The following is a 15,690-nucleotide window of genomic DNA, read 5'->3' as shown; positions in this document are numbered from 1 at the left end:
AGTATGCTGTTATTCGCTTCGGTATTCGAAGAATAGACGAGTTCAGAAAATTCCAGAGTGCTTAGCGTCGCTTTGAACTGTGGGAGTTTACTAATACGAAGGAACGGGTAGGCCTCCAAACTGTTCCGATTTCTTCCCTACTGGTCCATTGTCCACGACGTGTCAAGGTCAGCGAAAGCGAAACGTGAAATATTATTCTTCGTTGCCCCGCTCAGCAAGCGCCCAGGATGCAATGCGAGCGCAAACAGCACTGGGATTTTCTGAACTCGTCTATTCGAACATTCGCAGGGTCCTACTTGTCACGTATTTCCTAGTTGCGATGACGAAATTTATGCCTTAGTGTAGCGTTCCCGAGCTTCGAATAGACGATTTCAGAAAATCCCACAGAGCTTTGCGCCCCCTTGAACTATGGGAACTGGCTAATAACAAGGATTAGAAGGTCTCGAAGCTGCCTCGATTCCTTCCATCTCGGGAGACTGTCCACGAGGCAAGGTCAGTGAAACCGAAACGTGGACAGTTCATTCCAGTAATCTCGCAGGATGCAACGGGTACGCAAGGAGCCACTGGGATTTCCTTAAACCATCTATTGAGAAACATCGCAGCATTTTTTTTAGAAGGGGGAAGTCTATTTCGTCATCGAGGTCTTTATTTTATTAAGAAAAGTAGTGATACAATGGCAGTGATGCAGCAAGACACAATAACCCAAAATTAGTCAATAGGCGGTAACAGAACCAGAAAAAAAATATTCGAACACACATTTTTTTACCACATGAATTGAGCATGCTACCTTCAGGAAGTGTTACGCAACACATTTCCTTTGCAAGCGCGCCTTTCCTGGTTAGTTTACAAGAATGCGCGCAGCGGCGGTAGCCCCTTTCAGCTCCTTCCGTCGTTTTTATGACGTCATCCCATTCGAGCAATTTTATTGGTTACCGAGAATCGTCTGCTACAGCGCGGGAGGAAGGCGACCGGTCCACTACTCTATGTCAGACGGTCCAAATACAACCACAAAAAGGAAAGAAGAAAAGAGGGCATACTCCTCAGTACGCCCTCAAACACGAAAACATGGAGGCTGCCCCCGTAAACTTGTCAACAAAGATCTCCGCCTGATATCGCTGTGTGACATTTTACAAGGCCCGGCACCACAAAGGCGGCATCGAATGTACATCGGTGGGGGCGGCACTTCCACTGCAGCAGATAAAAACGCAGGGTTCATTATTTAGGAAGCGATAGGTAAAAATTTCCTGTAGTAACGGCAGTTTCATCTTGCATGACGTCACCCGGTCGCCATTACAGCAGTGTGGGGGCGTCATGGCCCCGCTGAGTGATATGCGCCGCAACCAAGAGCCCGATCTTCAACTTGTCGTTATCCCATAACGCGCGTTAAATACATCGCTTCGACCCGTAATTCTGCACGAGCTCTCGCGCGAGCCTATCAAAGCAGCTTTGGAGCGCGCGAAGTTTAAATATAACGATAACGATCACTATGTGAAAGTTGAAGATCGGGGCCCAATACGGCACTTTCCTATAGAGAGCAGAAATCTTGCCGGACGTCCCCCGGTCGACATTACAGCAGTGGGGGGGCGTCGTGGCCGCGTTCAGTGATATGTGCTGAAACTAAAACTAACGTGTATAGTCTTTGAGGCACGTTTGACAAAAGAAAAAGAGGAAGTGAGAAAAGTCGTGCTGGCAGCGGTCAAGTTTAAATCATATCTTATGAGGATTAAAGAAAGCTTGCACGAAGCACGATCGATAGTCTCTCCACCGGTTGGCGAAACATTCGTTCCTTCTTTTTCTTCGCTTACATTTTCGTTCACTTTTAAAGTTCGAGAAAATGGCTTCAGGGCAGAAGGCACGTTTTCTCTGTCTCCACGCACGTTTCCATGCAGGGTTGATGTTGAGTTATAAATGTGAAGACCACGAAAAGAGTAAGCAAAGGTCACGTTCCGTGGAACCGCTTTCTTCTCTCTCTCTCTCTTTGTTTCTTTCCTTTATTTTCTGTGTGAGGGCGTTTATGTTTGCATGGTGCGTTCGAAGTTCGCGACTGCGACGGAGTTCTTAAATTTACCCGAGCTGCATATTTGAAACGTGTGTCTGGTATCTCTCTCTCTCTCTCTCTTTACTCTTATGCGATAAATAGACGCCTTGTGTACTGCCATGGCATGGCAATGCGAAATCATAAAGGGGGAACGTAAACCACGTACGACTGGACGGAGGGACCCCTGTTCCTTTGTATTGCTCTCAAGGTAACGGCATATTTCATTCCGCCAGGAGGAATGCTTGCACTTGAGAACTCCTTTTAAATACAAGTTACTGTAATTGGTATTGTAAATTCAAGTTAATCTGCGCGCGAACAACACCTTTGAGGCGTCGTTTTTCCATTTGATATCGATTGAACGGTAAAGATAAATAAATAAACGCTAATTCTACTGCACTGTTGTCTCACGTGCATATAAGTTGTATTAAATACCCTATTTCGCATTGTTCATTGTGTATTGGCTCTGTAGACATTGTCAGCACATGTACTTCACATGTACAGCTCCGGTCAACATTAATAATAACATTGGAAAAAAATGTGGTCTCGTTCCCGAGCGCGATTACAGCAACCCTTGGGGCTAGGAGGAAATCGTAATTGAACAAAATTATTCTGGTAGTTTAACGCAACGATTTTGTTCACTTAACATTCCCCCAGTGCACCAGGGGTGGCTGTTATCGCGCTGGGAAATCAGACCGATTTTTTCCAGTGTTATTATTAAGGTTGACCGGAGCTGTACATCCACTCCGTCATATAATGGCCTAAGGACCATCTGGTGGTATCATGAACAAACAGCAACAACAATAAATAAGAACAATTTTGTTCCTATTTATTCCTTATTTTGCTTTATCATTTTCTTATTTATTTTTTATTTAGCTCTTATTTGCCAGTGTCGTCCTTTCACATTTGTTTCATCCCTGTACTGCGATTTTCTTACGTCTTTTAAGAAAAACAAAACTTCAGCAATATTATCGCATATTAAAGTTTGTGCAGTTTATCTACGTTCTAACGTCTCATGCATTGACTCATGAGAACGCAATGCTTTTTTCAGCTGTGTTCGGCATATTTGGAAGCACGTTGACGGCCAAAAGCGGCGAAGGAAGTGAAACAATCCTACTCCTCGACGATAAAGGGTAGGTTCCTTCCACTACCGAAACTATATACAATATGTGTGGTGGGTCTTGTTTTGATTATCGTGTTATCTGCCCACCATATACTGACGAGGCCAGATAGGTCAAAGAAGGCCTGCTCGATGCCTCCCCTCCCTCATTCGCTTCGTGGACACAGGAAGTCGCAATGTTGTCTTCTTCGACCTGTCACAGAGGAAGCCAACGTCTACGAGTGGCTACCTTTGCGGCTATAGTAGCGCATTCATTGCTTTGGAGAACCGGCCAACCATCTTTTCATTGCATAAATGCAACCATCGTACTAAACGTCACAGCATACACACTGAGAGAGAGAGAAAAAAAGAATTATTCTTCTACGTGTCGTACTTGGCGAGATATAGAACCTCGAACACATGTACTCGTCAAGCTCTGACGTCACAGGAGCGAGAGCTATACTGACATTGTTCCCATTGGTAGCCGTAAGCACTCGACCCCTCCCGCGCTGCCCCACTGGCGGAGACACCTGCAGTGATGTCAGAGCCTGATGAAGTTCGATATTTGCGGTATCGATTTTCTTCGGCTCTATTACACTCTATGACACCTCTCTATTACACTCTTTCCTGTAAAACTGGGAATACGAATTCACACCGATGTAAATACCAACTGTATCTTGCATTTATAGAGATGAGTGCGGGTATGAAAATTCGTACACGCAACCGCACTGCACCCGCGAGGGCACAACCCACATCCGCACCCGCACATCCCAATGCCTATCCGCATACCCGCCGATATACCCGCAGCCCAATGCGTACGGATGTTTCAGTTATGCCACATGATCGTGACAGCACGAAATGATTTATTGATGCTAAGGACACTGTCCGTTAGCGAGCCATTTTTCCAACGCGTACGCTGTGGCCACTGCTCACATGTTTACACAGCTTACTGATGCGAAGTGTACCAGTCTTGGTGTCGAAAGATAGCCAAACTTAACCCTATGTGGCAAACAACAACAACAACTTTATTTTGAGACGATGAGTTGGATATGGAATGTCTGGAAAGTATTTTGGGCCAAATGTTCGCCATGAATCGGGTAATACACCAAAATCCGACGGGTTGGTTTTGCGCCTGCGGGTATTGCGGGCATACCCGCGTATTCCGCGGAGGTAGTGCGGGTCTACCCGCACCTTACCCGCGAACCGCGATGGCACCGAAATGTGTACCCGCAAAGAACAAATTTGCGCGGGTACCCGCGGGTATACCCGCACCGCACTCATCTTTATGCATTTACTTTTCTAACTTATAGGGCGAAACGTCGCAACCTTTTCAAAGGTACGCGATACGAATAATAGAGAGTTTTGGTGCATCGTACGCTATAGCCTTCGCGTATGCAAGGGATAGCGTGGTAGTCCTCCGCAATGCACGAAGCTCTCTTTATGCTTTTATGCTTTGCGCGTGCGCATAACCACCAACGCTGTCCCTTACGTACGCGAAGACCAGCGGCATGGCCGAGCGGATTACGGCGTCCCGCTGGTTGGTGGCAGCCACGGTCGTGCTGAAGACTGGGAGGTGCTGGGTTCGAATCCTATATACCACCGGCTGTGCTATCTGAGGTTTTCCCTGGCTTTTCCGAAGACTTTCCAGGCGAACGTCGGCACAGTTCCCCCTGAAGTCGGCAAAGGAAAAAAAAAAAAAGAAAAAGAAAATGCTACGCAAAGGCGAAAGCGTACTATCCACTAAAACTCACTAAAAACCCCGTGACGGAAGAAAATTATATTCACAGTTTTTCTTCTTTACTCTGGTCCCGAGATTTCCAATTGCTTCGCTGAAAACGTTATTAAAGGACCACTAAAGTGAAAAAATGCTCGCGTGGAGAAATTTTTACACTTTACAGTGCCCCTTCATAGTCGCTCCCGTAAAATAATGCAATGTCTCGAAGAAACCGAGGCTGGAAACAGCGAGGCATTAAAGAAATGCACAGATACAAATAACGCTTCCCTGAAACTACACGCATACGCGAGAAAAAGAGAAGACGCGCAGAGACACGCGACGCAAAATGTCCGACGAAACACATTTTCGAGCGCGTTCCAACGGCGGGTTGAAATTACAGGGACCAGCAGCAGCAGCAGAGGAACCCAATCGCGCGTGGCCTTCAGACGTATCTGCCGTTTGAAACGGCTGGAATTGCACGTAATGGCTTCCAGAGTCAGGTTTTGAATCACTGGTTGAGATGCACAATTGAGATAAATGGCACCACTATACAGCGGGGTAAAAAGAGCGCGGTCGTTGCAGAAAGGAAATGACACAGCAGACGTGTTCCTAACACACCGGGGAAAATATGGATCTACGGTCTTATCACGGCGTGTCCCGCACGAAGAGATTGTTGCGTTAACCCTTCTGCTCGTTGTCTTTTACGATGGCCTGTCAGGGGTCACTATTATTTCGCTTTTGCCGCGGCAAGGTTTTCAAAAGTGTTCGATCTCGTACGGCGTGATTTCGTTTTTAAGCTTCTGGACATATAAGTACCGATGTTCTGAGGTGAATGCGGGCCGTTTTGTGTGGCTTGCCATGGCATTATCGCGTCGGCTGTCTTTCGCTTCTAGTATATCGGGAATGTAGGGGAAGCGTGAAGAATAGCGATATCGTTGTACGGGGATTGATCTAGTCTTAGAGCAATAGTGGTCTTCCAGGCGAATATGACCTTTTGTGCACACGCAAAAGAAAAAAAAAATAGAAAAACGAACGCTAGAGACAGTCCAACATCCGTGCACTCTCGGTGTCCGTCCTGTATGTCCATTTTTCACGTCAGTTGCTTCATGATTTTCAGCCGACCGCACACGGACAAATTAAAGTTCGCGGAGCTGTTGAAAGACTAAACTAAAGGCGAGGTAAACATTGCTTCCAGCACCGTGTGTCGGAGATTTCCGGCTCACGTCAGAGGAACCCCAGGTGGCCCAAATTATCCGCAGTCCTGCCCTGCGCGGCACGTGCAGCATGTCGTCACACAAATGGCCGACCCTCCTTACGTGTTATACATCCAAATATATATATATATATATATATTCGTTTTACGTTTTCACGAGCCGCGTGTCACTGCCGAGGAAATCTTCCGTTTGTTCCGCGAATAGGGCATATTAGGAGCATAGAACAGAATAGGGAATGCGGTATGTGTGGCGGGGAGGGGTGGGGGAATTTATTGGCAGAAAAAAAGGAAAGGTAAAAGGGGAAGGGGAATGTGTGGCGGTACGGACAAGCGATCCGTGGAAAAAGACCGGCACCGTAGACTTTAGTCGGACGATAGAGAAAGAGAGAGAAAAAAAAAGTGCACGTCAATGAGCCCTCATACCGAAGTGTAGATTGCATTTGCGCACTGCATTCTTCATATACGTGCACGTTGATGACATACAGGAGCGATAAGCGTGATAGATTACTCAGATCGAGGAACTCCATTACGCGAATTCAGGATGCACTGTCTGCATCAACAAGTCTTGCCACACTACCAGAGCTTTTGCAAGGTGTCGTCTTCAGCAAGGTTGTTAATGCATATAGGCTGCGAAGATGGCAATCAATCATTGCTCAGCAACAACATGCAAAAGAGAGAGAAAAAAAACACATCATCCTTAGTCGGTGCGGCAGGTGTTTCATGCCTCCGCCTGTCTCATCTTTCGGTACTGCTGGCACAAATGAGTTTGGAAGAACGCGTGTCTCGGAGAATAAGGACGCTTTTATTATTGCAGATGCCCCGTGGAGCCATCTGTCTTTCCTGGATTCGAGCGGGAGCCTTCTTCCAAGTCATTGCTAGCGCCGTTCCAGGCATTTCGCTTCGCTTCGGACAGCACTGTCAAGTTCCAGATGACTGTGTCCTTTTGCCTCGATGTCTGCCCTCCTGTAAGTATCTTGCAAGCTGATTCGTGCTCGCAGAGCGACGTAAGAGGGAGGATAGTTTCGGTTTCGCTGTTATTCGTGCGTCTGCTCGATAATCCACGCCACACTTGCGCTCATTGAACTCTGGGTTGCTAGGAATATCCCCGTCGCATCCTGTAAAACCCTGTCGCATGGAGCTACATCCTACGAAGTGTACTCTGGTCACCATCTATAGAGACAGGAATCGGAAATGTTCTTTGAAAATTTCCCGCTAAGTTAAGCTGAGTCGAAAACCACGATAGTAAGTTTGTTTGTTTGTTTGTTTGTACGGAAAGAAAAAGAAGAGGAAATGAACTCGTTTCCCAATTTACTCCTAACATAACCCCCCCCCCCCCACACACACACACTCCCCATTCTCAAAAAAATACTTCTCATGCGCTCTACTCGCAAGTTCGCTATTCGCTATTCACATTTTCTCAATTCAGAAGTAAACTATTCACATGTTCACGAGAAGTCCACTAATCACAATTATCCACTATTCACAATTATCCCAGGACACATAGTTCATACGAAGCACACGATAGTAAGTGTTCGCTCATGTTCGCTATTCAGAAGTCCACTATTGACATGTTCACTAGAAGCCCACCATTCACAATTATCCACTATTCACAATTTTTTCAGCTTCCTAATCAGGTAATTCTGCGAAGCTGGTAATTACGCTGTCTCCACATTGGGCAGGCATTCAAATACGACCACGTTTCCAGAACATACAGCTGAAACGTCTTCTTCTTCTATGCGCTCGCATTTAATGCGAAGCCCCCCTCGCGAAACCAAATAGCCTAATCACGCCGTACCGTTCCACCACAAGCCGGCACTCTCCCACACCCACCGAGACACGTACGTCCGCCGAGTGAAGGACCCCCGTCTCGGCCGCACGCATGTCCAGCCTCAAAGCCCGTGGGAGAGCATTACTTGCATTCCCAGCACGAGACTGAGGAGAGTTGTCTGAGCAATTTTCGCGTGCTGCCCCTCTCCTCCCACCAAATGTTCGTGTCCCCTATACTATGCTTTAGATTACGACAGGAATAAGCACAGTTTCGGTGCCTTCTTCTTTTATATCCTTAGCGTGTGAACGGAGAAGGCCCTTACGCAACGCGTGACTACTTTTCCTTTTCGCACTCCTTGTCTTTTGTGGGAAAGCCGTGTGTGTGTGTGTGTGTCCGAAAGAGACGTGCGAAATAGAAGAGTGCGCTCCTTGGGCAAACAGAGAGGATACGAGCAGCATTCGTGGCGTCGCTCGTAGTGTTTGCGTTAGCGTGGAGGAAAGAAAGTGCATGATGATGGAGAGAAAAGAAAGAAAGTGGAGAAAGAAAGTGTATGATGGAGAGAAGATGCGAATGTTCCGGTGGGGTTCGTGATGTGATGGAATACGTTGTTGTGATTCCGGGTTAGGGGTGAATGGAAGTTGGTTCGTGGTCCTTCTACTGTGGTCCCTTGTTTCTTTTTTTCTTATTTGCCGTTGGTGTTTGCTTGTGATGTTTATTGATGGAAAGGAGGGGAAGATGATGTTTGATGGTGGTCGGCTATGGGAGTGTGTGCTGCGGAAAACTTATGCTGTTTTTCGTTTCTTTTCGTTATTTTTGTGTAGTGTTCGCAGTTATTTATTGCGCCTATACGAATTGCGGTCGACGGTGCGATGATCGTTGTATCGTAGTAGAGGTGACTGTACTACATCGCAACTCAAGAACATGTTTTGCGTAAGTTGCAAAAAAAAAAAAAAAAACCCTCACTCCAAGCTTACATACTTGTACCACGGTAGCAACCAATCGAAACCTCAATCTCTACCTCTTGCTTTCGTTTTATGAAAGCGACATCTTTATGGCGCCTGCCACCGTGTAGGTCCATCCGTTACAAGAACAACAACAACTTTATTATAAGATGATGAATGGGGAGTTTTTAGGGCCACGTAACACAAATATGTTTGCCAAAAATTTACCCCAACGAGAGCCCTATAAACTACCGCATTTAAAAGCGTTTGACACAATGCCAAAAGGTAGAGCTAATTTCGAGTTTATCGTTCATCACCGCTCATATGTTCTTGTTGTGTGATTCGGTGAGAACTACTGCGAGGATGCAGGTATTGGCGTCGTAAACAACATAAAAAGCACGAGTCGTTATAAGCGGGTACGGTATAACCGATGTTGATGTTAACGATGTGATGGCACCATTCCTTTCTTCCGATAACGGATTTATTCGCCTGGCAAATAAGAAAACTGCACGTTTCTCGTCACAGTGGGGGGGGGGGGGCTGATTGATTGACTGATTATGAAAAAAAAACGGATAAAATTGGCTCCACCTACATGGAGACCAGCTACTCCATGGCACGTGGCATGGGGGCTGTTATTCACACAAGTCACTGGTTCGAGGTGTAACGTTACCGGTCACGTGCACTATCCATTATGCCTCACTGGCAATGTGTGACATCCTCTCAACTACATCTGTTCCCTGGTGTTGAACGAATGTTTCAGCCTAAGTGCGCCGGTGAAGAGAACGACCTTGGACGAGGTGCTGGAAGGCGCCTGCACCGGCGGTCTGCTCCGGCGCCTGTTACGGCGGACAAGCATGCCTTCGAGCTCCAGACGGGAGATATTGTCACAGATGTCACCATGGAAAGTGCTCTCTTTATAGTCAAGAACCTCACCCCTGCGCCACAAACATCCGATGGATTCCGCAATGGAGACTTGCCAAAAGTGACTGGTAAGTAACTTTGCTGGACGCTTTCTGCAATATCATCCCAGCATGGGTAACGTAGCGGGAATATGTTACAACTTGCATACCTTTCTTTCTTGTGGTTGTCATTGACATTGTGTTGCGGTAAGCTTTTTTGCCATAGAATCCTTAACGCAAGCTTACAATAATATGGGATGAAATTCAGTCTTGTTCGTTGGGGTTGTGCGATAAGTTATCTTAAACCGAGGTGAGTACGAAGGGAATAGTTATATAACCGCGAACGGAATACATGTACAGCAATCCGGCAATACAATATACAAGGGTCGTTCAAGGTTAACCAATACTTTTGCTCGAGAAAAAGCGCTGAGTAAATGTTACTGAATAAAACTTTCGGAGGACGAAGTACAATCCTTCTCGAGTCAGCGGCAGCTATCATTGCGGCGAGAATATATATGTAGCTGTGGAACAGCGATGTATAGTCAGGTTCCTTGTGAAGGAGAACGTCAAACCGACTGATATTTTGCAAAGATTACAGGCACAGTATGGGGCAGCAGACGATATCAAGGGGAAGAGTGTACGAGTGGTGCAGACAGGTCGGCGAAGGACGTGATATGGTGACGAGCCACATGGACACGATGAAAATAATTAAACCCGGAGACAAGGGATACAGAGACAGTATTCGTTGTCTCGGGGTTTAATCATTTCACTATGTATCGCCAGTTAGCCTGCGTTTTGACTCTTATCCACGCGGACACTTTCGTCCGACTGCAGTCACGCCAATGAACATCGCAGGCGTCGAGCAAGGCATCCTCGAGAACCGGCGAGTAACAGTTCGGTATATTGCAGCCCAGCGTAATATTAGTGTCGGCACTGTGGAGACCATCATTCACGAGAATTTGCTGCTCCGCAAAGTCTGTGCAAGATGAGTTCTCCGACAGCTCACTTGTGACCAGAAGGGAGCGCGCATGACTGTCTCTGAGCAGCTGCTGCACCGGTGTCAATCTGAGGGGGACGAAGTTTTGCAATCAACCATCACACGTGGTGAAACCTGGATGCATCATTTCACCCCAGAGATAAAAGAAGCAGTATGGAATGGCGACATAACGCTTCCCCACCGGCAAAGAAAAGCAAAGTGCAGCCGTCTGCTGGAGAGACCATGGGAACTGTCATCTGGGACATCCATGTGGACTTCTTGGAGCAAGGGGTCACGATTAATGTGCAGTACTACCCGTGCCGTGATAAAAGGTGCCGTGCGAAGCGCGATTCACAAGAAAAGGCCTGGGATATTGTCCGGAAAGGTCAATATTCTTCATGACAATGCCCGGCCTCACACGGCGAATCTGACGGTGGCATCACTGGCCGAAATACGCTGGGAGATTTTGCCCCATGCCCGTTACTGCCCAGATTTAGCCACAAGCGATTACCGTTTGTTTGGGCCCCTTAAAGAGCACCTTGGAGGAAAGATGAAACCATCCAGAAAGATGTCCTGCAGTGGCTACGACAGCAGCCCACTTGTTTCTAGGCAAAATGCATCGATGCATTGGTGTGTCCGCCTGGATGAGTGCGCAGAAGAAAGCGACCGTCTCCGAGAGAGAGAACACGTTAATGCTTTGTTGCCCCAAACATCACACCACACGCGCAGACTGATCTGCCTTAAGTCAACGTCGTCGTCTTCACATGACACCTTCCCCTTTCAGTCTGAAAGTCTGATTCTTTCACTATGTACAGTCGCCGTATCTAACCACCTAACCACTCGGCCAGTGTGTCAGCGGTGGCAGCATGGCACACATGGCAGCGGTGTCTGTAAGCGACAGTGAATACTGACGTAGAGTGATGCTTCCCGAACTTTTCATTGTATTTAAAAAAGAAATAGAAGTCTCGCTTAACCATGAACGACCTCTGTACATATACAACACATGTGCTGTACATTATGCTGTATCATTCAATATATAGCATATGTACGTGATATATGCACACTGATCTTGGCATGAAGCTGCACTCGTTTTGTTCTGTACCTTCTCTTGAGGCCTTTTCGGATTTGATGATGGTGATGATGATGATGAGGGAAGAAAAAATGGGGAGGCTTTGGAACAATTCGAATATATTCGTTTTGAAAGAGGTATTCCTTCGATTCGAAATTCGGATGTAGAATTCTGTATTGGGTTCATAATATGAATCGAATACACAACAATTCGCTTCGGTATTCGAAAAATCAGAACGTTTGCACAACACTAACGCTTTAGGATGTGTGGAAGTACATAATAAGGCACGGTGCCGTAGCGCACCTCTTGAAGCGTAACAATCCAGTAGCATCGTACGTATGGTTACCCTCGTGGTGTATATTCTAACTAATCGGGAAACTTCGGTACAATTTTCTGATGCTAGCCCTCGTTTCTGATATGGTGGACACGGTATACCAACCCCCCTGTCCTTCACTCCTTCCTGCTGTCCTCTCTCCATCGGTCCACCTCTGTGCGCCGCTCAGAGCCACAGTTGCCGTGCGGTGCTAACACGGAATGAAAGAAGAAATTCGCCTTCATTACTCCAATCTATGACAATCATACCACACACAGTAACTCACTTCTGCTCACATCACATCAAAGTACATGCTTGCTTCGCAATGCCATAACTTATCTCTTCCCAAACGCCGCACACTTGCTGCTTCATCGTTCGTGCTACATTAGCAAACGTCTCCGATAGTATTGAGCTCCGGAAGAAATGGACCCAATCAGCGTGTATATATTACTCGAAGCGAATAGCAGACATGGCAGTATAATAGAAAGATCAGCATTCTTGGCTTCGACTGGGAAGTTGGATGGGCAGGCTGCGTCCCGCTTATTATACGCGCGCGCGGCAGCTGCCGGAGACGTCCGATCTGCTAGCTCAGGCGGTCCGCGTGGCTCCGCGCAAGCTGCTACCCGTTATGTACGATGGCTCCTATCCGGTGTGTCGCCTTATATTTCCGTCATGCTGAGACACGCGTTCAAGAAATACGGAGGGAGGAAGTAGAAGGAAGGACATGGCACTGGCCGTGAAGCCCCCTTGCGAGCGGTAAACTAGAATGTATAGTACCTGGCCTCTTTTGCTTCCATGTGTCGTAAATTAAATTCGCTTGAAAATGTACAATTTCTTTCACACCTTTGGGGAGCAAATGTCTTGTCCTATGGCGTACACCTTTGGGGTGTACATTTCACACAATACAGAGACGTGTTTTGTCAAACACCCCTCTCAATTGTCTATTGTACAAAATGCAGCATTTCATAGGGCATATTTTACAGAAGATCCCCATTTCATGGCCGTTGAAAACACTGATTCTGATGGCGTCTCCCAACCATTATTACCTTTTAAACACAGTTATTACACTGCTCTGTTGAGCCTGCGGGGACTTGAAATAGGGTGTATCCTTAAATAACACCCCCTTTTACATGACGATAAGCGGAAAAAAAAGTATTGAGTCGGGAAAAATTAACATTGGTGACAGATAGGCTCTTGTCATAGCCGGTAAATGACAAGAAACACACATGACAGTTGGCTAGGCAGTGCAGTGTCTATAGGCCCACTCTCAAATGCACTGTGATGAAAGGACAAGAGCATACGGGTGGTTCGCAAGTAGATTGTCAGGGCAGCTTTTTAGTTCACTGCACTAGGTTAGTACCAGGGTTGGCACGTCAAAATCATGAGAAGTTGCCAACGCGCTTGGTGTTAATACGTCGGTTGCTTAATCGCTTGTGCTAAAAAAACAAAAACAAAACAAAGCAAAACACACATTGAAACTGCAAGATAAACGCAGCCAGGAACTCCATGTTGACCTCTCTCTATTTGCGTGATTACAGATGAAACAGCGAGCACCTCAAGCGGCATATGCCTCACCAGGCCTGTGGTTTACACTCTGGCAACCTTGATTGGCGTCGTACAGCTCGTCATCTTCAGCGCCTGTTGCCTGTTGCTGTTCGTCAACCGAAAGTGGCGACTTACTAGGAAACGCCTGGCAACAATGCACTCGAGCAGCCGAGCCTCTGTGTCCAGCAAGTCGGAACTCTTTCTCAGGACGTAGCAGCAACCAGAGCAGCAATTTCTTTTCGAGCGTCCATTGCGTTAGTTTCGGTATCGAACATCGTAAGGAAGCATAAGTCGAAACCGGGACGGAAAATGCCTTTGTAAATTCAAACCTTGTCAACTTGTTGTGTCTCACTGGGCCTAAGCTAGTGGGAAGGCGTGATCCACTAGCTGTGTCTATTGGGCAGCGGTGAGCGTGTTATCAACCATACGCGTTAATCAAAATAGTTTTTTTATGATGCGCTAAGAGTATTCCCTGAAAATGTTAAAAATGATGGAATATTTACGAGTGGGAAGAGAAAGCAGGTACAGATTCGACTTATCTAAGCTTTGCGGGAATTTCATAAGTCTAGAAGTCGCGAGAGGTAAATCGCCCCTTAGAAGTTCAGGAAAGCCGATGCCTGCATTTACTGAAGGATAAGTGCAACCCTTCTTGAGCAAAGCAACAACTCGTGTCACACACACACAGCGCAACCTGCAGCTTCGGCACATCGACATGATAGGTAAATCTGGTTGAGGCTTGACTATTTTCTCTGATCTCATTCCTACTTTCAAACCCCACTTTCCCCCTTTGTTTCCTTACTGTCGATGCGGCCGAAGCAGCAGTTGGTAGGAGATCCCCAGCGACATTTTTCAGCTTGATGAACCCACTATACAGACTGTAAACTGCGTTATGCGTTGATGGTTTTGACTTGCAGCGAAAATGGTGGGAAACTGTCAATCATGGAAAGAAAAAGGGGGCGTCGAGTTTTCGTCTACGAGATGCTGCCTCGTCGCACTTCCTTGTAGGTTTTACGTTTGCCCAGTAGGATTTGGGTGAGAAGTTGTTGCTCAATCCCGTGTATAAAAAATAAAGGAAAAGTGCGTTGTCAACATACTGGCAGATCACGCATCGGTTTAACAAATTGTGTTTGGCTCACATTCCAATTTCTTTAACCGGTGTTTTTCTGTTGAGACGACCAGGTAGGAGTTTACTGGTCCCTTCGTTTTTTTTTTGTTTTTTTTTTCTTTCACGTGATATGTTTGCGTATTATTTCTTAGTGTTCAAAGCCTCGGGAATGTGTCTAGCGTGCTCTATTTTTTGTACTTTTCCCTCTTTAGCTACTTTGGGCAGAAAGGTTTTTCTCACGCCTGTATTGTCAGCGATGCTACAGGGACATCTTGACGGTCTTTCTGTATTGTCTGCGTTGTACCTTCATGTTATTTATGCTCGATAAAAGGCTTTTTTTTTTGTTTACCACCGCCATGTAAAGTACAAGTTCCATGCTGAATTTTGTGCTTCGCTTGCTTTCTGCTGTACTGAAGGCAAGCAGACGTCCTCTAGGGTGTTGTGTATGAGCGGAGAGTATAGGATTTCGTTGTGTAGTGCTCTAGTCTTATCTCTATTTTCTATTGTCTTGTTGTTTCCTGTTTCCGATCACTATTTTGTAACGAAGACGAAACGCAATAAACTCGAATAACAGTCAACCCTCCCTGGCTCTTTTATACCCAGTTCGCATTGGCGCCTGGGACCTGTCAGAAGGGTCAGCGATTGTTTGTGAGAACTAACAGCTGTCCCTTGCTTCGATGTAAGTGACCAGCACGTAAACGAATCAATCAATGCATCAATAGCGAGACGCTCAACCCTGCCGCAGTTTTAGGGCCCTGCTCTGACCCTGCGCAGCCCCGTCAATGTCTGCAATCATTTCGCAAGTTCTCGATGTCTACCGGTCTGCTTGAGCTCCTTCAGCCTCGATTACAACTTTTGTAAGAGCTTTGCAGCTCTTGTGTCACCGCAATATGATCTAATGGGAACATATCGTACTACACCACGTGCGGTCGACTGGATGAGAGGAGGTGCATATGTTTATTAAAATGCAAAGGAGAAAAGGTTCGGTTCGGGTTCAGCTCCGCAGCAGCGCA

General features: G+C 46.5%; 1 protein-coding gene and 1 long non-coding RNA gene across 2 annotated transcripts in view; one reads left to right on the top strand and one right to left on the bottom strand.

Annotated features, from left to right (window-relative positions):
• LOC135391206 (uncharacterized) overlaps positions 1-15,249 on the top strand; it is a 179,044-nt gene extending 163,795 nt beyond the window's left edge. Inside the window, exons 11-14 of the mRNA XM_064621358.1 lie at positions 3,087-3,168; positions 6,876-7,026; positions 9,531-9,759; positions 13,566-15,249. Of these exons, the coding sequence (XP_064477428.1) occupies positions 3,087-3,168; positions 6,876-7,026; positions 9,531-9,759; positions 13,566-13,786 (683 nt within the window). The 3' untranslated portion in view covers positions 13,787-15,249. The remainder of the gene's footprint in view (positions 1-3,086; positions 3,169-6,875; positions 7,027-9,530; positions 9,760-13,565) is intronic.
• LOC135391207 (uncharacterized) lies at positions 6,845-11,342 on the bottom strand. Its single transcript, XR_010421892.1, has 2 exons — positions 11,157-11,342; positions 6,845-7,231 (listed from the first exon to the last, which is right to left on the bottom strand). It is a non-coding gene; the product is annotated as an uncharacterized LOC135391207 (long non-coding RNA).
• Positions 15,250-15,690: the final 441 nt, after the last annotated feature.

Source organism: Ornithodoros turicata, chromosome 4 (genome assembly GCF_037126465.1).
Source record: "Ornithodoros turicata isolate Travis chromosome 4, ASM3712646v1, whole genome shotgun sequence".
Classification (NCBI taxonomy): Eukaryota; Metazoa; Arthropoda; class Arachnida; order Ixodida; family Argasidae; genus Ornithodoros; species Ornithodoros turicata.
This window is presented reverse-complemented; position numbering and strand designations above follow the sequence as displayed.